This window comes from Erithacus rubecula (genome assembly GCF_903797595.1).
Source record: "Erithacus rubecula genome assembly, chromosome: 2".
NCBI classification, from domain to species: Eukaryota; Metazoa; Chordata; class Aves; order Passeriformes; family Muscicapidae; genus Erithacus; species Erithacus rubecula.
In genome coordinates, this window is record NC_136685.1 from 65,261,496 (window position 1) to 65,288,337 (window position 26,842).

At 37.0% G+C, this 26,842-nt stretch overlaps 1 protein-coding gene across 6 annotated transcripts in view; it reads right to left on the minus strand.

Moving 5' to 3' along the window:
• Positions 1 to 26,842, minus strand: part of FMN2 (formin 2) — a 154,975-nt gene that overhangs the window by 78,116 nt on the left and 50,017 nt on the right. For 5 of the 6 annotated variants that reach the window (XM_079330079.1, XM_079330078.1, XM_079330077.1 and 2 more), the window contains 3 exons: positions 24,088 to 25,892; positions 22,918 to 23,062; positions 12,370 to 12,457 (listed from right to left, as the gene is read on the minus strand). In XM_079330079.1, the coding sequence (XP_079186205.1) occupies positions 12,370 to 12,457; positions 22,918 to 23,062; positions 24,088 to 25,892 (2,038 nt within the window). Of the gene's footprint in view, positions 1 to 10,680; positions 11,010 to 12,369; positions 12,458 to 22,917; positions 23,063 to 24,087; positions 25,893 to 26,842 lie in introns of those variants that run through there. The other variant, XM_079330081.1, reaches the window with a different exon arrangement.

Here is a 26,842-nt window from a genome sequence, read left to right on the forward strand (position 1 = left end):
CTTTTTATTTCTTGCTTTAGAGATATCATTATAAATTTAAATGAAGTGTGAGAGGAGGAGGAAGAAGATATTTATTTTGAAGCATCCAGTAGTGAACTGGATACTTTTTGATAACTACTATTTGACAAAGTTAACAGGGCTAGCACAATCCTTTATCTCCCCAAATAATAGATTCTCTGCAGGAGCAGCTAACTTGGGGTCTTAGCTATATTTTCCCCAACTTACTCATAATTATGCATAGTTAATGGAGCTCCCATTGAGTCCAGTTGGCAATTTAGAATACTTACATTAAATTATTTGTTAATTAAATGAGGCAACAACTGCCCAGCTCATAGATCTGAAAATACAATTGTTCCTGAAACATTACCACAACGGAGAGAGTATCTTTGGCTTTCATAGGACTCTGTTCTCAGTTTACTGCAAATATCTTTATCACCCTTGAAACAAAAGGTATTAAAAATAGTGATAATCCTCAATGAAATCCAGGTGGCAACGTTAATGGGAGAGCTGCTCTTTCCTGAGAGACCAAAACTCACCCAAACAACTGCTTTGATTGCACTCTTTGTAATCATGATCAATGACTAATCTAAATCTCTCAAGGAGTGGCTAGAAGTTAAAGCAATTTTTGGACTAGGGCTAGAACCAGCATAGTATCAAAAAGACCAGCAAAGCAGACAGCGAAATTACCTCAAGAACTTGTCTATCTATTGAATTGCTTGATTTATTTAACTTACACAAAGAAAGCTAAGAAGCTACAAGCCTGCATAACAAGATACCTGAAAGTAGATGGCTCTGCAGTTTCACAGACCAAAAGCATGAAAGAAGAGTATCTGTAAATTAATCTGATAAATTCACTATGGAGAGCATATTTAAAGTGCTAAAACTGAGGGAAAACAACCTTTAGAGCAATGTTTCAAGATATATGTTGACTTCTCTATCACTTAAAGTATTTCTACTAAATCCTAGACTCACCAAAGCCAACTGCAAAAATTTCAGCAACTTCAAAGAAAGCAAAAGGTTGAAGGGTCAGAATTTCAGCTGGAACTCAAGATCATTTATACTGCTAAAACATTCATATTTATATAGAATAATAGCCTGAGGTAGAAATTAGGAGGCAATATTACATAACTTGCCTTATTTAGCAGCCAGACTAAATGCTTAGAATGCTCTTTCTAAAAACCTAGACTTGAGCTGCATTTCTGCCCTTTGCTAAGTCTCTCTGAAATTCTCTACCAGTCTTCTGTAACATCACCAAGCCTAAATCATTTTACACAGACTTCATGGAATGTTGTTACCATTTGATGATTTACAACAGAAAGTACTGCAAGTTCTTTTAGCCATGAGGACACCTATTATCATTCAGAAACAAGCTTTCCCTGCTTACTATTTCAGCTAGCCAGTTGTGTGTGATATCAGTACCCATACTAGCAGAATTAGCTAGAAGCACTTGTGGAAGCTTACAGGGTCCTCAAATGTCATGCAAAGCACATCCTCATTTGCCTATAATTGCTGTACAAACAATTGTTTTAGTCACAACTCAAAATGCAAATTTTCCCGGTCAAGAATTACAGAAACAAACCATTTGAGAGTTTTCCTCTTAAATCTTAAATTTCTTTTTCCTTCTGTCAAATGCGGGTAGTATCTAACTGAAAAAAAAAAAAAATAAAAAAAAAAAATCATACTCTCAATTTATTCCCAAAATCAATTTAATTTTTTTTTTTTGGCACAGCAGAGAGCGTATTAGATGTTGCCTACTATTCTATATGGCTGCCCTGTCTGATGTCTGGATAAACACACCAGGGATTTCATCGTATTAAGGCACGTTAAGCCTTTCACCAAATATTCTCAAGTTAGAGTACTAAGGAGCTACAGATGCTAAGAAAATGATGTAATGATCTTGTGACACCACGTTATAAGTGTGGTAGGATTGTGAAAACAATGCAAAAAGATTTTTGGCTAGGTACATGACAGAAGACAAAGCTTTACTAATTCTAATCACAATACTGTGATATCTTAGTACAGACAGATGCCTGTGTATGGTTTAACTTCCATCTTTTTTCACACTCCAAAGGATTTTTTAAAAGCTGTTATTAATTCAAGGAAATGAAGGCTGGGGCAACACAAAACAAAAAAACAAAAAAGCGAAACAAAAAACAAAACAAAACAAAATCCTAAGTAGGCAGAAATCCAAAAAACATTCATTAGAAGAAAAAACCCCTAAAAGTTAGTTGGAACCACATATGTACATTTATTACAGTATCATGACTAACTTTGGTCTACTGAGCACTTTCAGATTATGGGAGGCAGTGGATATTGTTTCAGTTCAATAACACAGAGCTGTATTTTGTTTCTAGGTAGAGAAAGCAATTGCAACTTCACTAAAAAAACACATTACACTGAAACAGATTCTAACATCTATTGCTTGGGGAAGTTTCATGTGAAACAGCAAAACAACAGAAATTAACCTGATCTTTCATTGCCTATGGATAACAACAGAACAAGAGAGATGAGAAAGCAGTGAGGAGGAGAAATCCAGGTACTCCATAAAGCGGCAGGTACAGGAGCACCACCAGACTGACTGCAGCACGGGGAGCAGCGGCCACTCAGACCGAGCAAAAACCCACAACTTCCCCGGCACTCTCTCTCACCCTCCCCTACCACGGATGATGCATGGACACAGCAAACAAGACACTCTACCATCTCCGCATCCCGCTTTCTCCTCCCTGTCCCCGGAGGTACTGTTTAGAGGGGCTATTCCCTGCGAGAGGACCGTGCCGAGAGGCAGCGCCCGAGGGGCGAGCGCCTGGCGCTGCGGCAGCGGCTCCGCTCGGCCGGGCCGGGCCGGGCCGGGGCGGCTCTCCCGGCACCGCGCCGGGGCGGCGGGGCTCCGTGCCGGCAGCGCGGGCCGCTGTTGCCACCTGCTGCCCGAGCGGGGAGCCGGGCCCGGGCCGCTCGGAGGGCAGGGGAGGCACCGCGATGGGCGAGGGACCGCGGGGTAGGGACCGCCATGTGCCAGGCACAGCGATGCGCCAGGAACCGCAACCCGCGGAGGAGCGCGGAGCGGGCACGACCGAGAGGGAGGGAGAAGAGCCGCTCGGGTGAGCCGAGCTCAACGGGGAAAGGCCAGGCTGTGTGAATGATGCGTGTCCCTGGAGCCATCTAACATCTGCAAGGGGAAGAGGTGTATTCACTGGAGGATGCGATGGTGTTCCGGGTGGACCAGAGGGGCGGTAATCAGAGTGACAGCGGATGTAAGGCTGTACGCGGTGCCATAAAGGCTCGCAGCAGAAGAGAGGCAGCGAATACTAACGGGAGCATTAGCGGGTAAGGTAAAGCAACTGAGTGTAAAAGATCCACCGTGCTCCCTGTGGAGGAAGTTCACACCTAAATAGAAAAAACACAGTCAGTGCCCACTTACAGGCCACTCAACAAGCATCTTAATAATGCCTCCGAAATGGTATTTTACCATTTATGTGTAAGCCAGTATGCCACAGAGAAAACATACTATTGTAAGGTTTAATCTATTACCCATATTGCTTGAGCCATCGTTCACATCTAGACTATACAACATCAGTTATTACTCAAAGGAGCTAGGCAGATTTACCACAAGAAGTGAAGTAATTTTGATCTGCTTCTGAATAGAGTACAAAGCACGTGGAGACACCAAACCAGCCTTTATGGAAATTTCTCAATAGAACGAGGGAATAAGTATTTTAGGAGTAAGATCATAAATTTAAATTTTACAACCAGAAATTAGCTTAAAATAAGAAGATAGTTAAAAGCCTAAAAAATGGTCGAAGGTCAGAAGAAAGATTATAGATACTTCATTAGAGCCACAGAGAAAAAAAAAAAAAAAAGTCAACTGATAATTGTAAATGCACCCTTTCCCCCTCCCTTGTCTTTTCACATTTCCAATAGTCTACTTCTCAAAATCACATATATGATTAAGTATAAGAGCATGGCAGACACCTGTAAATAAAATATACTCTTGAAAAGTGGAAATCAGCCAAAGAAAACAAAAAGCAAAGTCTTGGAAGTTCAATATAAATTGGACGAGAACAAAAAGGTCTAAACCCAACTTGCCAAATGCTTAAAGCTAGTAATAAAACTGCTTTCAAACACATCACATGTATGAAGCCTGACAGGAAACAGCTGGGCATGCAGATAATCTGGCTGTAAAAAGAGCACAAAAGAAAGAGAATCAGAAAAGGTTAAACAAAGTATTTGTGTAAGGATTCACAACCACAGAAAAGGTCAAAGAGGTTCTCAGACAAGTTCTATACTCCTCAAGTGATATGTTTTGGGCACCATCTCAAATTGAACAAGCATCAGAACATACAAATGAAAATTTTAAGAGGATTCCTCAGATGATACTGGAAACTACAAACCAGTCAATCTGATTTTTATGCCTGAAATATGCCTATGTAATATACAGAAGGTTTTTTAAAGAACATAGAACTAAATCAATGGAATAAGAAAGCAAAGTAACACAATTTGTAACAGGAACTCATGAGCAACAAATTAAGTAGTGCTGCTTTAATGGTGTGTCCACAAAGGCCCAGGTAAGAATGATCAGGTTAATACTGAATTTGCAAAAGGCTCCTTACTATCCTTACCTAATATTTCAGAAAAAAATTATGTTGTGGTGGTATAAGAGGAAACATCTTCTTGGATTTAAAGCACCCCAAACCAACCAACAAACAAACAAACAACAAAAAAAAAACAACAACCAAAAAAAAAAAAAAACCAAAAACCAAAAAACCAATAAACCAAAATCGATTAAAAACCACAACCTGCTCAAATAATTTTAAAAAAAGAAGAATCAATTACCAAATTGAATTATTAGTTTTTTAAGTAGAAATTTACAGCAAAGAAGCCTTACTAGGACCTCTAAATGTTAATGTGCTGTTTAATGAACATGAGGCATCTATGTTCTCAGATAGTAACACCATTTAAAAGCTGACCACAAACACATATAAAAGAATCTCTCAAATATTCAGTGTCAATACATGCAAAGTAGATGGGAAAAAAGGGACCCAGACTGTAAAAGTCCTGTGATGCATACAAAAGCAGCAACTTCTACCCCAAAATACAACTTAGATTTTTTTTCATAGTTTCCTGAAAACACAAACTCAAAAATTAGCAGCAGTGAAAGGCAAACAAAATATCAACAACACAGAAAAAGCAGAGCCTGGAAGAAGATGGTGTGACATCTTGGCACAGGCATATGGTGCACAAAGTTCTTGAAAGCTGCCTGCAGAGCTAGCCAGTCATCTCACAGGGAAAGAGAAGAAAGAATCCTGGACTGTAGACTGGGGACAAGGAGAAATCAAAAGAACAGATAACATGAATGAAAGCTGTTCCAAATAAACTTTTCAGTTTGAAGTGAACTACTGCAATAAGGTGAGACCTACAAAAATTACATAATGAGCAGTCAGTGTCACTCACCTTAGCTTTTTATTTTTATGTTATGGTTAGCTGCAGAGTAGATCAGGTACAAAGTAGGTAGATTTCCACTTGGTCAAACATAACATACAGTTTTAATTGATTAAAAACAACCTGATAAAAATACAGTTATAGGTACACTGAATTTAAAAAAAAAAAGTTGATACCAAATGATACCAAATTCCCATTTTAACTAACTTGTATTTAAATTATTAATTGTTAGCAGCTATATACATATAAGTGGCATTAATGTTTGAATACAAATTTTCTGTATGTGTAAATGTATTCAAATCTAACAAACGCATAAAAAAATCACAAACTGTTGTGGCAAACAGCCTTTTCTTTTAAATTTTTTGGTTTAATGAAAAAATATTTAACTGTGTCATTGGAATTTTAATTAATAGGGATGTCTTAATTTTAATAATGCTAGAACCCCTATGTAGTTTAGCAGTATACAAAAGCATGACCAGTGGAAAATACTTCTGCTATAAAAGACACACAAGGTGCTCTTTTTGTCCCTCCTGCCACCCAATTTCTACATGGTGCTAATACTAACAGCATATTTTGTTGCTTTTATGCCCAGAATTTTTTAATCATCCCTCTTCTGAGTGAATACACAGTACACAAATGAGAACTAACAGTACTGGTTTTTTTTTTCTTTTGGGAGAAAGGAACGTTACTGAAACTTTTCTCTAACTTTCAAAGCTAGCTCAGATTTGCAAGGAAAAAACCCCATGGTTTCAACTGAAACAACAGACAGACAATGCAGTTACATTTTCTTACAAAACTTCTCTATTAAATTACATTCATATGTTCTTAACAACAACAAAAATATTTAATTATCCAAACTGCCCAATGTGGCAGTAATTAGTCTCTGCTGATTCAAATATTGTGAAGAAAACTCAATATTATTTTCCTTATTTAAAACCCTAAACTTATGTTCTTCAAAATGCATTTTGCATTATAGAAAAAAGAATGCATAATTCTATAGATTTAAGTGTAAATTACAAAGAAATATATGACACAAACCATTCAGTTTCTTTCTTGATGATACTATTATTTCTGTTCTTCGTTACCTTGATGTATCATATATATATATTAACAGAAAATTATGATTGAAGTTGTACTTTTCCCTTAACAACTGTTGCTATTGCTTTATTGACCTCTGGTCACTGTGAATTAAGTTTCAGAAAATCTTAGAAGATAGAAAGAGGAGTAGAGACATGATTTAAATACTCAGGACAGACTTTCTGGACCTTTACCCGCAGATCAGGGGTTTATGCCAAATTAATTGGAAACTCCACCTGTCTCCAAGGACCTTTGTTGTCCTTCCTCCCTAACTGTGTCTGACAGGGGTGGCCAGACTCCAAGGGCTCCAAAATCACTGCTCAATGCAGTGCACTGTGGGCAAAATAACAGCATCAAAGCAATAGAAATATCTGCAGCAATACATATGTGTGACACTAATTTTACTCTAGTTAAATGTATTCTGTAAAAGTAATTTTGTGTATTCCATTATTTTCCTTCACAATAATTTCCCAATAGGAGCTTTTAAAGTAATTATAAGCTAATAAAACATATAAGCATCCAATCTAACAGCAGGCATAATGCAATGAATATGGTAGCATAAAGTCTAAAAGAAGTAGAGGAATAAGACTCAGAATTATGGTGTGAAGTTCTGAGGAAGTGCTGGTACATGAGACAAAAAACTGCTGAATCAAAGCAATCTTTACTTGGGCTTGTCTCTGAAGAATTTGAATAGGCATTGGAAATGCTATCAGAAGTTTACACCATAATCTTTTAAGGTTTTGGGTGCTTGCATGCATAACATTTGATTAGGGGAAGAAAAGAAATGTTAAAATAATTAAAATTCTCTACTAATAAACCAGAAGTAACAGAAAAAGGTTTAGAATTTGTAATTAACCTGCACTGACTGCAATAACTTTATTTATCATTAATTTAATAAAGAAATAAAGACTTGCCACCTAAGAGAAAAAATTCTGCATAGCTTCCTACAGCCAACGTTTCCCCCCATGACTTTAAAGGACAGAAATAACAATTTTGGGCAGCAGGTTTATTTATACTTTCTAGTATAACAGTGGCCAGATAACTTGATCCTATCATGTATTGTTTTGTCCTCATAACTTATTTGATCAGTAAGATGTCTTTTAGGAAGGTACTGAAATATTTGTGAAGAATGGCTACTATAAGTTTAAAATGATTGTGCATGTGCACACACATTATTGTTAGGATAAATAATGCTCAGATCATCTCTGGACTCTCTATAAAATAAACTAATCCTGACTCTTATTTTCCAGATGTTCAGTCATTCTTTCCTGATTGCTCTCCATTTAGAGCATCTCTTGGACCCAGACTACGTGATTGTTCAATACATGAATAAATCCTGCTCAGAACATTGAAATAATGCAGGGTAGGGACATTTTATCATCCTACTCTAGTGAAATCATTTAGTGAAACCTTTGACAAAGCCTCTCCTTGCTCATCATTTCTACATGTCAACATGAGTGGTCAAGTAAGAAAACAAACTCAAGATTTTCTCTTGTTCTTTTGTCACTAATAGTCAAATACTAAGAATAAACATTTCTTTTTCTTGCTAACATTTAAAGTATGTTCACTTCCTGCACATCTGTCTTGAATTCAGGGCAGAAGATATGTTTGCTGTACAAAGTTGTACTGCTGTTAGCAGAACAAACTCTGCTGCAGATAAAACTTCCAGTAAAATAAACTCAAATCCAGATTACAAGGTTGGATTTTACCAGCTGTTAGGTGAATCTTCCTGCCCTTTCTGTAACTGTCTTTCCTATTTCATTCTTTTTTGAGGCCTGTAATAGACAGTGTCTTGGCCTTCCTTTTTTTTTTCCTCCACTGCAGATATCAAAGTGAGACAGGTAGTTCCATCAAATTCTGCAGACAGCCAGTGTCTCAGAGTGGGGGAAAAAAATGACTTATTAAATGAGGAAAATGGAAGTAATCCAAAATTAAGAGGCAGAAATCTCCAAACTGCTTCCAGCACAGCCAGGGCAACCACAAGGCACTATGCAAAATTTTATAGAAAAAATAGTTAAGAGTGTTGTAGCAATACAGTCCCTGGAGTGACAAACCTTGTTGAGAGAAACTTAATGAATTGGAAAAGATAACAGACAACTTCAAAAGAGAAAGAACTGCAAAATGCCATTTTTGAGAAACTTTTACTTTCAACATTTAAAAGGCATGCTTAGAACTAAGACAATTTTCATGTCCCAAGGAATAATTTCCATATATGAAATAAAGACTAGATTAAAATCTCACTGTGTAATAAATTTAATATTTAGCTGCACAAAATACCAAATTTTCCTTTTTTCCTGGCTGACACCTCCAGTTTAATTTTTTCCTTCTATTTTTATACACACACAGAATAACTTTTTGCTATTCTTACAGCACTTATTGCCAGTTGTAAACGCAGAGGAAGATACACTGCTTGTTTATAAATAAGGGGATTGGGGAAGGCACTGACAAATGTATCTGCACCATGGCTGCAATTTTAAAAAGTTGTTATCTTTCAAGTGCTGACAGATAACTTGAACAAAGATACCTTATTTACAAGACATGGTCCTTAAATGCAGACACAGGCTTAATGTGTAATTATATTTTAATGTATACACATTACACCAGAATCTTGTTGTATCCCTAATCTGAGCACAATTAGCATCTCTGAAAGGTTATGAAATCCCCCAAAATATAAATGTTTAAACCCCAAGTCTCTTCTCTGGGAAGAAAATCTGAACTATAAAGGAAAAAGAGGTAAGAAGTGCTTGTTTGACATTTCTCAAGTTTTGGCCTTATCATGCAGCCAAAATACAGCAATGTTTCCAGTGGGAACATAACACTGGATAAAGAATATTTGTGGCATAATGAAAACACAAAAGCAAGCAAAATGCCTGGATAAAGTGCTTTGCATAGTTGATAGATGATTGCAAAAAAAAACCCCAGGCATCAGTAAGACCTTGCATGAAATCAGAGAAACCACAGAACTGGTTATAGTGCTAATAACAGAGAAAGGGCACTGCGACTAAAGAACCAACATTTCTTACAGTTCTAGCCTTGTCTGCATCAAGTAGATGGGTGTTCTGTTAGCAATTAGAGTAGACTAAAAAATATCCCCAAAACAACAAAAATTAACCCAGCAAACTCTGAAGCACTACTAGAAAGACACACTAAAGTTCAGAAGAAATGTGCTCTGATTATTGCAACTTGTCCTTCCACACTGTAAAAATACTTTAAAAGCAGACAGGCTCTGGGCATTTGTATTACTAAACCTATTTCCAAAGCTGGAAGCAGACAAATGCAATTCTACAAGCAGACACTTAACAGCCATATAATAAAAGAAATCTATTTAAGATGTATTGCAGCATACTGAGATCTTCTATTAAATGCCACATCTGATCAGATATGCAGACAATATTCTTGCAGACAATATTTCATCATCATTTTGTATCTTAAGCAAATAAAACATCACCAAATAAAGCAAAAAAACACTAAGAAAAAAAAAAAAAGCAAATAAAACACTACACCAAAAACATGAACCAAAGAACAAAATTTTACAAGACATTAAATACATCATTTGATGAAGTATCAAGCTATTTTAAGGTCTTCATCTAAACACAATATTATTTAAGACTTGAAATCCTAAATTTATTAGGTGGATTACTACCCAGCATAATTGTTTTCCCTTCTGTTCATGTAGAACTTCAAAATTTTTCAAAAGCACCAGAAAAATCCAACACAGTAAGTAGCATGCAAAACAAGACACAGAATATCACTCAGCACTGAAAGTTTCTCTCTCCTTCTGGGTGCCTTTCTGAGACCATTAAAAAAAAAAAAAAAAAGCCCCAAAAAACATTTCTGTGATTTGTATGGAGACTGCATTCTAAAAATATGCTTTATGCTTGATATATGGAATATCTACAAGAAAGTTGTAAGTTGCCTAGTACCACAAATTGTCAGGAGGGGGAAAAGTTTGACTACAGTCCTTATTTATGGAAACCAATTGTTTGTATTGTACTGAGATATGTCTAAGTTTACATGTCAGTGTACATCAAACATGGAAAAAATCTCAAGACCACTACTAAAACCCTGGGCCCGGGGACAAAGAATACTAATCACATTTTTTACTGTATTCATTGTCACACAACTTAAATATGAATGTATAAAGATGCAAATACATTAAATGGCACTCAACCATTGTTTGAGATTTTGTTAGTACATTCTTGTTAGTATATTCAAATTGCAATAGAAAACCCTAAATGTTATAACACTCAAATATATGTAAATGTTTTGTTTTTAATAAGGAATTAATAACTTGTGTCCATAAAGGTAAAGTTAAATACTTGGGGTTGTGATTCTATAATTTCCACATGAGCTTTATGGTTAGATCACTCAGAGACCTCTGCATGGAGTGAATGATTCCAGAAATACTTCTGGGCAACATCTCTATTTTCCCTGTCCCCACCATGCAAATTTATTTCCTTCTCCTCCCCACATTTCCTCCATGCCTATTTTATGTTCTTAAAAAAAAGAAAAAGAAAAAAGAAAAAAAGATTTCTAGCACTAACAATTCTCACAAATTCCCCCCCACCAGAAAAAAGTTTTCTGGTGTTTGTTCAATGACTTCTGCACAGCAAGGGAATAAAAGAACTATGAAATTTCTTTTTGCAAGGACTTTTGACTTTAGAAAACAGCTATTGAAAGAGGAATATACAAAATCTGCACACAGCTCTTAGATGATCATGTGTGCTTAATATTGTAATAGGATAAAGGTTAAGAATAATATTGTTTGACCCCTTCAACTACTGACATTCATGCCATGTTATTGTTAGTGTTGCATGTTAAGCAAGCAAATTTTCAATGAACTTGTGTTGGCTTTACCACAGACACAGATGTTAGGCGGACTCCTTTTTTCATAAGGTTCTCATTATTAACTGAAACCAAGTTGAATATTTGACTGAAGGAAAGGACCATATCATTGTTTTCAGATTTTGCTCTATGACTTAACTGAACTACATCTGCCAGCTTTGGAAATACCAAGTACTTCTTGGCGCCAGTACTGGCGCCTTGCTCTATGACTACCATCTTAAGCGCTTCAGCTTGAGGAAGTCTAGTAACCATCAAAACAGTTTAATAAAACCTTAAAACTGTGATTATGAGTTACTCACTAGCTGACAGAGCCCTCTCAAATTTGTTCTATTTACGAATAATTTCGCAAAATAAGTAAATCACAGTAAACTGAATGCATGGCTGTAAATATGTAGCCTAGAAAGTTCACAAGATGTTTTTGTGATTTATGAAGTCTGTGTTATACTTGAAACCACATTTATTTAATAGATAGGCTGGCACTTCACAGGATAATTCAATCTGCTTCAAATCTATCCAAAGCCTTTGGGAAACATAAGGGATGCTCTGAATATAAATGCAATTCCACTTTTCACCTTTTTGCACTACTGTCTCTTAGCATAAATGTGAAAAGTATTACACTCCCCTAAAAGACCTCACTTTGTAAAAAATGCTGTTGAAGATGAAAGAATGCCACAGTTTGTGCTAACCCAAATATAGGAACTATTTTGTAAAACAAATAAATTAAACACTATAATTCACTTTTCTGGATATATCCCAAGGTTATCTGAATTAAAATAAACAACATATTTTCCTTTCTCAAAAAGGCCAAAAATCAAAGTGTCTATATTATATACCACTTATACAGCTGATGCTGAAAGTGGAATATAAATGCCAGAAGAAGCTATTTTCAGAAAATATAATGCAAAAAAGGCCTCATATAAATTTATTTTATATATCAAAATATGCAAATATTTAGCATTTCCAGATAAATAATTATGTGATCTGAGCATAATCAATAGTTTTTTCACTTACCATGCTGAATGTCCTTCATGTCTAAATGAAGACTAGACATTAATATTCCAACAGCTTGAGATCTTTTGTTACTTAACAACTTGACAACCTGCCAAAAGAAACACGAGTATTGTTATCTTATGCAGGATAATGTACAAGATATTTTGCATTACTAATGACATATTCAAGAAATAGTTCTTTGTAGTCTATATACATATCAAAAAATGAGCAAATTTATTAATCCTAAAGTTTGCTTCTCCTGGATAAATCATTACAATTTGTCACCTAGCTGAATTTACTGCCAAAGGAGTCACTATAAAGGTTCCTCTAGCCTTCCTTCTTCATTAGAATGCACACTTTACTTCACACTGATGTTACTAAGTGTATGAAACATGTTGTCAAATAAAAAAAAATTCCAACTGTGTATATCTTGGAATTGCTTTGATTTCCAAAACCACACAATGACTTCCATCTTTGATGCAAGTTAAGACTGTGAGAATTTGTATTTTATTTGAATGTTTGACGTAGTAGGCGCCAATATGAATTTTATTTTAAAATCAAAATAACCACGTACACATTGGGGTTTTCTTTGATCACTTTAAGGATTATAAAAGGTCACAAAGCTTTTTTGTTTTAAAAATAGAAAAAAATAAAACCAAAATCAAGCCATCAAAATGTCTTCCTTTAGGGGGTTAAAATCAGTGATTAAAACAGACTTTCATAGATGTTGGCTTTGCAAGCATAAAAGCAGCATGCAACTCACAGACTATCTCACATAGGGCTCTAAGTTTGAATTCAACTTGATGTAAATTTGATATCATTGTTAGGAGAAACAAGTAAGGCCAGAAAAGGACTCTTATCTGTAAAACGACATGATTCTAGATGAAATAATTTTCAATGCTGGGATTCAACCATTGCATAGAAGAAAGAGGTTAACATTTACTCTACATAGGTTGCTGAGTTTTACACTGTACTAAATGCACTGATGAAAACCTTTGTGAGTCACTTGGAGAAAAAAAGGACAGACAATTAAAACTGTTAGTTCATGACAGGAAGCATATACATATTTTTTCAAGTTACACTGTTATACCGTTGTAACACCAAGAGGCTGTATTATTTACAGATACACTGACAAAATTATTTACAAATCAGTTAATAGAAAAGAGATTAGAAAAAGCAGAATTTAGTTAACCAGAGTAAAGAATTTCATGATCCAATTCACATCTGAAAAATTCAAAAAAGTACCCAGCAGATGCCCTGTGATTCACTGATTCATTGCCAACTTTGATTCGCTTACATTTTCATATACAGGTATGTACAGTGATGTTTGAACAGTAGAAAAAGAAGGAAAAGCCTGATCCTGAACTCTGCCACTGAAACTACTTAGGAAAGGAAACTTGAGAAACTCACTGTGCTTATAGCATAGCTTTTCTGAGAAAGTGGTTGACTGGCCAACTGCTAAATATTTTTTTTTCCCCTTCTTAAATCTTCATAATCATTGATTAGGAAGGTATTTCATTCCCTTTTCTCACAGATGCCAAACTAACTGTAGTGGAGTGAAAATACAGCTATAGAAGCCCTGAAGGTAAGGGGCTAATGTCTGTGTCTCGAACATGAACAGCCAGATTTCTGTGTGGCCAACCCAAGATCCTTGGTAATAACACGTTGTGGGAAGTAACGGGATGTGTCTGGAGAAGGGGGCCTTTCTGGGTAGGGCAGCAGTTTTCTGGGACTGAAATCCTTGTTCTGGCTCCTGGAGCTAAGCACATCATGGCACAGTGCACATGCAGTAGTGAGGCTGAGTAAAGGGATTGTTGACCAAAAGCCAACCCAGTAGAGGGGGATCAAAACACCAGAGATCACTCGAAGCCCTTCAACACATTTCCAGAAAGGTCTGGAGGAATGAACTGTGCATGATAACTGATTTACATTGAAAGGAATAAACTAATCTCCAGGGAGGGCAAAACTTATCTATAAATACATAGCCACATGAAGCTCAGGTATACATGCTCCAGGATTCTGGAAATCCCATTAGCTGGATTGACACTAGAGCAAGGAATGGTGATCTTTCTCCCTCCCTCTCTCCAATTTCTCTTGTTCACTTTACCTCTTTATTCAAAACCAATCACTGTGTTCTTATACTGGAAAATAAGGGAATGACATATCAATTTCCACGACAAGTGTGTCATTTGCTAATAAAATTTTGTAAGCTTGTACAGACCTTCTGGCTTTTGTTATGCTGTTTTGACCATGAGCATCTGCACACCTGTGTGTTACCTTCTCTTTTGGAGTGGGATGTCTCAACAGCAAAAATACTGTTCATTAACCAAAAGTTATAACATTAGAAAACAAGTATGTCATAACTGCTATTCACAAGATCAAAGCCCTAAATTCAAGGCATAGCTACTGACATCACCTGTTAAAAATCAGCAAGACGTTCCTATCTAATTTTTAATCCATTTAATATACTATTAGAAATTTAAAACTGAAGTCAAATGGACTGAAATAGAATAGCGCAGTCAGATTTTTCTGAATTCAAATGTAAAACTAATGTAATTCAATATTTATTAGGATAACCTGCATTAGTCTTCTAATAGGCTATAATCACTCTAAATATTTTTTTAAATGGAACAAAAATTTCACTCAAGCCTGGAACTGAGATAAAGCTGGGTCAATACAAGATTTTCTTCTTGTAAAGAGAAGCTGTTATTGATTTATTTCTTTGCAGCAACAAAAAGATTACAAAATAAAATAGATCTTGGATAGCAAGGTATAGATCCAATCTTTCTAACAATTAAGTTGCAATTTGTAATAGCAACCAAACAAGTATCTTCCGTTGTATTAAAAAAATATGTTGTGTACAAAATTTCAAAAATAATATGACTTCTTCAACTGGTGTTGCTACCAAACCATACTTGCAGGAAAGGCAGAGCAACAAAAGAAACAATACCATATGTTACATTAAAAAAAGTTCAAAAAACTCACCCTAAAGTTGTGTATTCCAACAACATTGAAAAAGACAATTTGGTTGATTTCAGCTCCTGTTGATTTCAGCTCCTGTTGTTATGGCTCAAGTCTGAAACATCTTCTATTAATAACTAATTAACTAACTAGCATAACTAACTTCCTTGTGTCAGCATATAGTGGGAGTCCTTTGTTGTCTTTATTTTTAACTGGAAAACTATCCCAAAGCTGGCAAATAAGGTGAATTAAAAATCAAGTGCAAATTTATTGCAAAAGTACTATCAGAAAACAACAATAGTCACACAAAGTGGCAAGAGCTCATCTGAAGTAAGCTTGTACGTTTCCTGTCCCTCAGATTCTGAAAAAAATGGAACTGATGCAGGATACTATGTTATCCAGGAGTAAAACAAAACGAGAGAAAATCAAGAGTAAAATATCTTTGTGAAGTGGTCTTCCAAAAAAAGAAAAAAAAAATTTACAACTGCATTCAGGAATGAACCTACTTAGAACCAACTTGATCTTTCTAAAGGAAGCCGAACAACATTGTTCCCTCCCAAAGAACAGGGATGAGTTGGAGTCTTTTCTTGGGAATGTCCCACTTCTAATTCACCCACGTATTATTATATCTACTTCAAATTGTGAGATCACAGTTTCTATATTCCACTAGAATTCAAAAGCTCAGACAGCTACTAAGATCAGTCTTACAAATACAACAAGGGGATCGACACCAGGGAAAAAAGAAACAAATAAATTAACTATGCATGTTGTCACACAGGCTAGAACATGATTCCTGCCAGGCAGCAAGACCAGACTTAGTGACATTTCAAGTCATGGCTTAAAAGTTAGCAGGAAAAAGAAGCTGCTTTTTCTGAAAGTGAGTTGATAGACAGGAAAATAATTATTTGCTGAGTGCCACATCTTGACAGTGATTAGAAGCAAAACAAAACAAAACAAAACCACTGTTCCACATGAAGAATAACTTAATTTTTGCTGCCAAAATTCTGAACCATGATGATCTCAAAAGCGTGACAAATAGCATGACTGTCAGGTGAATGGGTGCAGAACAGCAATTGATAAAGCAGTTTCATATAGCAGCTACCAGCTTTCTCTGGTTTTATTTAAAATCTAGTGTTTATGTCAATTTCTATGCTATTCTCCATTATGCAGTACATTCTCATTTCAGTCAATTGCATGAATACTAGAGTTTCCTCCAATAGAATGAATGTAACAATACAACACTAATTCAGAAAATATGAATATTAGCATAAATGCCTAAAGCAATTCCCACATTTAAAAGTAAAACAATAAAATAAATCAGCTGCATAGTCTGGGCCTACAGGCTACAGACAAGTGACGCCATTTAAAGGCAGAACAACAAAAGTTCGATAAATCCAATCTCTACAAGATCTAAAGCCTCAGACACAATACACAGCTCCTTTTTAGTCTGGATTCTGGAACTCTGCTTTAAACAAATTAAAAAAAAATAAATAAAAAGGAAGCTAGAGATATTATCTGCAGCCTGAAGTCTAGGACAAACTTTCTAATTGTTGAGTAGTCCTCATTGTTGAGCAGTAAACAAACTACATGCCAAATTTATTCCTGATTGTTTAACACAAGCAAAAGCAGTCAGAGATATTTAGTGAAAGGTAATGCAAGACACATGTTTGATGAAAACCCTGAAGCAAAAAATATGAAGATTCCTTTTCCCCAGAATAATATTTAGTTAATGCAAGGAATTTTTCAGTGATTATTGCTTTCTGTTTCTGATTTTGGGAGTTTAGAAAAATTATCCCAAAGTTCTCACTGGTTAATAAAAACTACTGTACATTACACAAAGTCACATGCAGGAAATCCTGCTTTACAAAGACCTAATGCTCATATATGTGACAGAGAAGAGGCAGATACAACTAAGTTCCAAATATAACATCAAGATACAGGATCAGGGCAATAATGCAGACACCTTCTCACCAGGCGTTGTGACAAGTCTTTTCTGCAGATTCAAGTATATTCCAAGTGTAAAATGGGCAATCACAGAAGTGGACCCATCATATCTTTCCATGTATATCCTCCTTATAGGTATAACAGAATAATACACTCCTACAGGTGGGAGTTTTTAAGCATGTTGTGGAGTTTGGTTAACCTTTTGTTTGCCTTTAAATAAAGGTAAATTCAGGAATAACTTCTGGCTAGTAATGGCAATTGTGAGATTAGGAACAGGGACTACTTCAAGTAGTGTGGCCACTTTGGTGTAATAGGAGATCAAAACCAACCTTAGTATCTACAAAAAAAAACCCTAACCCCCCCAAAATTAACACCCAGTCCCAGCTGTCTAACAATATATCCATGTGATGGCACATAATGATCTAACTGAACTCACAAAGCATCAATAACAAAGCATAATTTTCAGAATCTCTCTGTCTCCTATCCTAACCAAAATGGAAAATGCTCTCTGTAAACAAGCTAGTTTCTTTACCCACTGAAGAATTTCATAATCTATACCTTTCTCTTTCACATATAATTTCAGATGCAAGTTGTTGACATGTTACACAAATTAGTGAAGTCAAGCAGTCATGCCTGGAACTTTATGCTTGAGGATAGCAATGAAACATAATATTTACTTTTCATGCATTTTCTCTATTACCCTGTTGTGTTATTTCATAAATAAAGCTTTTACCAATACGGATGAGAAACAATTCATGCCCTTTTGTGCTGTTTTAACACTAAAATAGCACTGTTTGAAATGAACATCTTAAAACTATCACTGTAGGAGTAATATTTACAAAGAGATTGCTGCCTCAATGACACGACATTAAGTGAATAAAAAAATACTTAGATTGCTTAAATTCAGATAGAGACTAGTTAAGTTAGATAAGCATTGTTTTCCTCAACAGGAGGCTGAGCAATAGTAAAATGTTTTTTTACTAAAAAAGAACCACATTCTAACTCTAAGGACTGGAGTGGTATTTTATTTCCAGAAGTATTCTCTTCACACAGCTTCTTTATGCACAACTTAAAATTCAAATATGCTAAAATCATAATCTAAACTGTTTCATTGATACATCTTTTGTGCATCTAGGACTTTTGAAGCTAAATGAAATTTTAGCAATCTCCTATTTATACTCTGGGGTAGAAACAGTGTTTAAATCTTAGATTTTAAATCTTAAATCAATAGATTCATATTGGACTTCTCACATGAGAAAATCTTTACATTTTTTTGATTTACATGATAGATCATTAGCACATGGTCTGTGATTGAAAAGTTCATTGCAGTTACTTCAATAACATTTTCCAAAAGTACAGTTAGAGGATTACCAGTAAAGTTTCAAAAATGACTATTCAAAAGTCAGGAGAGTAACCTATGCAAGTCAGCTCAGTCCATTCTATATCCTTATTATGCTGACTGATCTCCAGGTTTTCTGGTCATGTATCATTTTTTCCACTGAACCCATTCAATGTATACTGGCCAATGTTTGCCATGCAAATATATTCTAAATATTGCATTTGTCATCATTCTTGAGCATGTGGCCTTAATCATGAGACCATTGTCTTATTGCTTTACTAATTACTTGTGTTTTAAGTCCTGCAACAACTGCTATAAGCAATTTTTGACACAGGTAACAGCTTAATTAAATAAGTAATCGTAATGGACTATGCTCATTCCACACAGATGACACAAGCTATGGAAAGAGTTCTGTGCAAAAGACTACCCAGCCACATAATCAAAACTAGTATTGTAACTACATGGCACAGCTGAACAAGACTCAAGTGTGAATTTTACCTCTGCTTGGGTCAGACGCCACAGGTTTGATGAGACTGACAGTTTGATTTAAAGGATCATCAAAAAACACACCAGCCTCACAAAGTTTGAGTGAAATTACTTTAGACAGAATAAGAGGTGACACAGAATCACAGCTAATATGCTCTATATTTTCAGCTGTCAGATCTCCTCAGCTGTTCACTCCTTCCCCAGTTGCTTTCTTAGTCTTCCTTTGCCTCCCTCCTCTTGGCTCCTGTTTTCCATACTACCAGTAAAAGGTTAGAAAAAATTCTTCAGGATTATTCCTGAAGTCCCTTCTAAGCAACAGGAGCAGACCTATAATCTGTAGAGTGTCAAAATTCAAGACGCCCTTTTATGCAACTAAAAATATAAATATAATAAAATTTCTCCATAATTCAAGTCTATGAAACTATGCAGACATGAGCAAAACCAGACCTTGTTTCCCTTCTTAACATTGGCAAAATGAAGGAGACACAAACTGGGGGGGGGGGGGGGGGGGGAACCCAAACTCAACAAAATTTGCAGTCTAAAGAGCTAAATTTTGGCCAGGGACTTTTCTAATGAAAGTCAGACCACTTTAATAGGTAGCAATGGCAGCCCTACCTATAATATAGCCTATAAAGGACTTTCTTTGAAGATTTAGTAGGCATTCTCATTGAGTGAGCCTGCACACATTTACAGCAGCTGAGAATTTGATATATGTGCATTAACAGAGCAAAACTAATCACAGTTTTTGCAGTAGCACCAAATAAGAAGTGGTAAGAATAAAATCAGCTGAATTCACAAATAAATAATAACACTTCATTCTTTTTGTTTAAAGTTCTGGGATGAATTTTAATGCAATCTTCATTCAATGCTAGGTGTAATATTGATGTTTTAAAAAAAGTGTAATAGATTTATTTTGTATTACTTGCAGATGATCATACCAAGATAACAATTACAACCAATGTTGGGTAGGGTGAAATTAACTCATTCATTAACAGAAAAAAACAAAACTAATCAACCCAGAGCAATAAGAATAATTTTACCACTTAAAAATGCTCACTAATCAGAAATAATTAAATCATGCATATCTATCTACATACACAACAAATGTATGCATACATACTCTGGTTTAGAGAATGAAAGCCCTGTGTGCAGAATAATAGTGTGCTAAAAATCATTAATCTTTCTTTAATAATTAATCAATAATCTTTCATTAATCATTAATGCACTAAAACGCCCCAAAACTATGAGATCTTTCTACAGATTATCTAGAATTCTCCCTCCTGCCATGTGCAAAAATACATTTTTATTTCAGCTTGCAATAAAAAAAATTATTAAAATCATATGTTTATACGGATTACCAAATACTTTATACATTTGAAAGTTATCTGTACATTTTTGCATGACTATTTGCAGTGTAGCCAGTGCTTTACATCCAACCCATCTAAGCAATGCATTCACTCAGCAGACCCTGCAAACCAACACAAGGAGCAAAACCAATTGCCAGACAAGAGCTTTTCCAGAAAGCAGCAGAGTGAGGGTCCTGGTTCTGTTCTGTACAGTGCTTTTTCATAGTTCAACAGGTGACACAACACATCTGCTTTGCATAACGTGTCCCAGTAAAAATCACTACAGAAACACCATTTGTAAGGTCTTTACAGCACCCAGAGCTGTCATAGAAGCCATGCAAGTCAGTAACCACTTAAAGGGCACTTGGTGCTTCCTGTAAAAAACACACTTGTGGAATTACAGCCCTTCTTTCCCCAAATAACTGCTTCTTCTCCTACACATGGATAGACTTCATTGTCCAAGAGTTTCGTGCAGTATAAATTAAGAGAATTCTGAAAATGAAGTCCTGCATTCCAAATTGCTGAGAGGGTGTATGTGGAATATGTTTGTGAAGCTGTTCTGTTTCAATTGTTTTATGGCAGTACTCTGAGAAGCCCTAACTGGATTCTTACACATGACTATTTAGCTTTGACATCTGCAATAAACGATAGCTCTAACCGTAGTTCTAATGAAAGCCTGTTTATCTGTTTAGTCAATCTTTTCTCCCCAGATACTACAATTCAACAAGCCAGACTTCTCTATTTCTTTGTATTTTTGGGAGCAGTACATTTGTTTGATTATCAGAGGAAGAGAAAAAGAATTCTTTTCTGTGAATTAAGGTGGCCCACATGAATGTTTGTCTTAGGTGGCAGAAACTACTTTGAAGGCCTTAAACTTCTGTGTGGAAATTTGTCAGAAAAAAATTCTCTTTTTTAAAGAAGCTAAGCACAGTCAGTCATTTTAATTTAACTTTCACTACATTTTTTTTTTTTCTGACAACATATCTAAATTTATGGCAAGAAAATGAAATATTTAGTATTGAAATCCACATCTAATGTTTATTCATAATCGCTGTCTGTCTTTAAGCTCTCTTTATGTTACAGAAGTAAAAAGCCATGCTTTCTACTCTGTTGAGTAATTTTCGTCACCAAATCTTATCAAATGTGCAGGGACACACATCATCACTTTTGAACTCATTTTTTTAAAACTGTGATAGTGATTAAGCTAAGAATAACCATTAAAAATGGCTTTTTCTAGGAGGAGGAAAGAGGATAAAAAGTCTTGCACTTAGGAGATTTACTGCAGGACAGCAAGATAGCAACAGAACCTTAAATTTCCTCTTATCCCAGTTAGTACAGCCTAGTGCAGCACAGTGGTACATGTGTTTGCACTGTCCTTCCCATCCACCCAGAGAAAGGTTTTATCCAGCACCTTGGGATAATCATCCTAGCTTCATTAGCAGTTCTGCTACCTGCCACAAGTCATCATCACAGTAAAGCACCTGGCCAAAATGTGCACATGGGGGCAAAATCTCCAGAACCAAGAGGTGGGGAACTAATGGGTCCTATTCAGACACAAGATCTAGTGAATTGAGATTTTAAGGAGTCGCACTGTGTATCCCATGTAGAATAAAGTCTTGTACAGCACTAATCTGCATGTCAAACAATGATGGAAAGAAGTGCCTAGCTTTGAATTGAGTACGGGAACATGAAACCAAGATAAAACAAGAACTTTAGCTGCTTTTTAGGAACTCACATAAAACCATTCCCCTCTCTGACCTGAAAGTTCAATTGAAAAATTACTTAGCATACCACCACAATTTGATTTTTACACAGATTCTAAGCAGATTACAGTCAAATAGTCATATAAACATTCCCATTAAATTATTTTACTCTGGGGTTTAAACTTCTATATTTTAAAGTAGTGTTCCCATTTTTATTATATTGAACACATTCTGTCTCAAGAAACCTGTTTGATTAATGTTGGATTTTTCCCAGCGCTGCTTGTCATTTATTGTCTGTATAAACTTCATATTCTTTATATACATAAACACAACACAAACTTTAAACCATTCTTATTGGTATAACACTAGGAATTAGATTATGAAGCATAATTTTTCTCTGAAGTCATGGTACTTCATATGCAACTCATTATTTAATGTATAAAATTAATCAGAATAATATATATACTACTCCTTGCACATCTGCAGTCAATTTCAAAGCATCACATATACACCTAATTATTATAGTATTATTTTTGTTAAAGTGGATAAAGCAAAGATATTTTTAAGAAAATACATACTTGAAAAACAATTCATGAAAAAAATTTTCAGCCTTCAACATGTACAGCTTTGAAATCCATCCTACATTCTCTCCTTTTCTAATTTTTCTATAGCGTGTATTTATATATGGTAACAATTCCACACCAGACATAATTCATCTCAGCTGCATGCAAAAATCTGTCTTCATGTAAAAAACAGCCTAGAAAAGATCTGAAATTAAATGAGTACTCACTTGTTTAGTCTTTGTTTTTGTAATGGTGTCCGAAATGGGTTTCTTCCTCTCTTTAACAGCTGTTTTAGAAAACAGTTCTTCAAACTCATGATAATCTATGGAAGGCTCTTCAATTTTTTCCCACACAAGTGAAGCACTAGAATCTCTAAAGTTAAGCAAAAGACCTATGTAGGGCAATGTCAGACTAAATAAGGTCATAAATGGAGGAATTTAAAAAAATAAAATAGTAGCAATTTAAAAGTTGTTGCCTAAATTCTACTAGCAGCATTTTGATAAGAACCACTTTTGATTCTTCCTCGTATGCTGTGTTTTCTTCTTTTTTCACATGTGATATGATCAGGCTTATTTATGTTCACCCACTCTACATGCATAGAAATAAAAATAGGCTGTATACAGGCTATAAAACATACAGACATGGACAGGAAGAGAAGTAGAAATGGTTATTTACAGACCACCTGTGTGACAGTGGCAAGAACTTGAAAAAAAGGAACAAATTCATCATTTAATAACAGCAGATGGGTTTTATAACTACTTCTCAGAGATATAAGGAAAATTTTTATAAGGAAACTTTTTTTCATGACCAGTAATGATTTTTTACAAATAAAAACTCCAAAAAAAACCATCAACAGCTGAAACCAAGTCATACCAAAGTAAGAGCTATGAGAATCATTTTATGCAAATAAATTGCAGATTGAATCTGAGTCTGTTGAGTGTACTTCTAGGTCACTGAAGAAAGGAGAGAGAAGGATAGGATATGCTCAGCATACATTCATCTAGAAGGAAGACACTACCAAAACTTGCCAGCTGCTCCAGAGACAGACCAACGCTACTTTGAAATTAGAGGGGAATCACAAATACGGCACTTTGAAAAACATTTCACACAGCACTTGATGGCACACCATCACCCCCAGATCTCTGATCCATGTGTGATATGCAGCCCCAAAGGACACTGGAAACGCTACCGTCAAAGAACTTCCATGTGCAAATTACATTTGTGCACTTTAAAGAAAATGGGTGCCCTATTTACATATCCAACTACACATAAAATCCTGTTTGCACTGATGTCCTCCCAAAGATCTACCTAGCAGGAAAGACTTTTGTTAATGACAAAGAGTACTATTAAGACAGCCATAAAGAAAAATCATCACTCTACACATCTCTAGGACTTACCTTTTACTGTGCAGCTGAATTCTTGTCCAGTAAAGAGGCTTCATTGGCCGAGAAGGCTCTATCACATGTTTCCTGCTCCCTTTCTCCTGATTCATCCCCATTGCAAATAAACCAGATGGTAATGGAGGAGGAAGAAAACCACAGCCCTGTGGGACTGCTGGGTAGCTGCTGGCCTGGACTGATGCTGGAAGGGGGGGTGCACTTCCAGGCAATGGTGGTGGGGCTGGAGGAGGCATCCCCAACCCAGGCAAAGGAGGGGGTGGAGGAGGGACACCAGCACCAGGCAGAGGGGGTGGAGGGGGCACAGCTACACCAGGCAAAGGGGGTGGAGGGGGTATAGCTACACCAGGCAGAGGTGGTGGAGGAGGTATGGCTACACCAGGCAGAGGTGGTGGAGGAGGTATGGCTACACCAGGCAGAGGGGGTGGAGGAGGTATGGCTCCACCAGGCAGAGGGGGTGGAGGAGGTATGGCTCCACCAGGCAGAGGGGGTGGAGGAGGTATGGCTACACCAGGCAGAGGTGGTGGAGGAGGTATGGCTCCACCAGGCAGAGGTGGTGGAGGAGGTGGAGGGGGAACAGTTACACCAGGCAGAGGTGGAGGGGGAGGTATGGTTACACCAGGCAGAGGGGGTGGAGGAGGTATGGCTACACCAGGCAGAGGGGGTGGAGGAGGAATGGCTACACCAGGCAGAGGGGGTGGAGGAGGAGGAGGGGGTGGAATTCCCCCTCCAGGCAGAGGTGGGGGAGGTGGTGGCAATCCTGCTCCAGGAAGCGGTGGTGCTGGGGGTGGCAATCCCAGGCCAGGCGGAGGAGGGACACCAGCTCCTGGTAAAGATGGTGGTGGAGGGGGAGGTGGGATACCCCAACCAGGCAGAGGAGATGGGACTCCTGCTCCAGGCAAAGGTGGTGGTAGAGGTGGTGGAGGGAATCCAGGGCATGGGAGGGGAGGAGCTGGAGGCAGCATCGGTATCTCCCCACTTGGCAAATGTGGAGGAGGAGGAAGAGGTGACATCATGGTGCCTGGGAAAGAGTGGTCCAGGTGTGTTACTGCTGAGGCAGCAGAAGAAGGGAGTCCTGAGTCAGGTAGGGGTGGTGGCAGTGGCAATCCTGCCGTAGACATGGGAGTAACAAAGGAAGGGCCATGTGCTCCAGCCTGCTCAGTCACTGGCAGTGATGGGGGAATGCTACATGTGGGCTCTGGGGGCATGGAAGGGGGATGTTCACTACAGGTTACATCTACAGTACTTGGAGGCTGATGGCAAACTGAGGTTGCAGTATCTCCTTCGGATGCAAGGGACAAACCAGCTTTGGGTCCTGGAAGAGGTGGCTGCGCTATACTCTGCCCTGATTGGCTTGCATCCAGTGGCACTGAGATTAGCTTCGGTGACAGAATTAAGGAGATTTCAGAGCAAAATGTGGGCTGTAGTTCTAGAGCTGGCAATTTCTGAGTAGGCCCTTCACTTTTGCCCCCTTCTAAGTGCAGTGGTGGGGGTGGCTGTGGCAGTGCACTGGCTGAAGGCATTGTATGTGTTAAATAATCCTCTGTTGGTGACGTCTGTACAGATCTCGCCTGTGACACAGTCCTGGGTGCGGTCTCCTCTTCATTCCTTTGAAGAGTCACACTGCTGAGCTCCCTGGAGTCTGCATGTGCGTGCTCATTTTCCTGCTCCCTCCCAGCAGTCTGTACCTCTGCAGCAGGAAACTGCTTCTCTAGTTCTGCAATTTTTGTCCTCAGATCCTCAATAGTTTGCTCAAGTTGTTGGATGACGCTGGCACGCTCCTCAGATTTCACCTCAAACTCGTCCTTTCAAAGAAAACAAATAATAAGCTCAAAAGTGGATAACATTGATCACTATATAAAAAAATAAATTTAGAACAAGAGTACTAGTATTCCAGAGGTTCAAAATAAGCTAGTTATGTCAAGTTTAAAAAGTGAGGAATCATTTTGGCTAGCTACATTTTAAGTGGAAGAAAACAGTTTAAGAAAATGACTTACTTCAGTATGACACTACCTTTGTCAGTACAAGCATATTTTAGACTGTGATTATACTTGTCAAAAGCAAAAGTCAGAAGCACTCCGTCCCTCCGTGCAAATACCCTGACTTAGAAAACAACCAGCGACTGAGCACAAGTACAACAAAATCATTTTCCTACATGTGGATATGAAGACATGGTGGTGGGAGGGCTCAGCATTACTTTAATTCTCCTAATTGAAAAAAAATTAAGTGTTTCTTTAAAGGGATGCACCATGAATAACAGACTCAACACAGTATTGACCACTGCATTCCAATATGCACCTTCATGATACAACACAGATCAGGAATGCAAAATACCACAAATGCTATCTTTTGGAAAACAGCTAAACCTCAGAACAGCATAAGCCAGTATGACTAGGAAAGAAGAGAAGCAAGAAAAAGCTAAGGGAGGACTTTCATCCTACCCCAATTTTTTAACTCTTTTGCCAAGTGATAGACTGTGATAGGAAAGATTCCTGCTTAGAATGATTATTCTGTATTTGACAGGTTTCACTTTTTTATCTCTTTCTCTAAATAATCTGATCCTGTTTCTGTAAACTGAGTAGAGGAACCATTTACCTTAATGGCACATTAATTCCTACATTAAAAAAAAAATACCTGTAGCAAACTGTATTAAATTGAATGGATATGTGCTTTCATCCAAACCTGCCAATAAAAGAAATGTTGTCCAAAAATAGTAATTTGTGCTTATTTAGGACTGATGAACAAGATAGACATG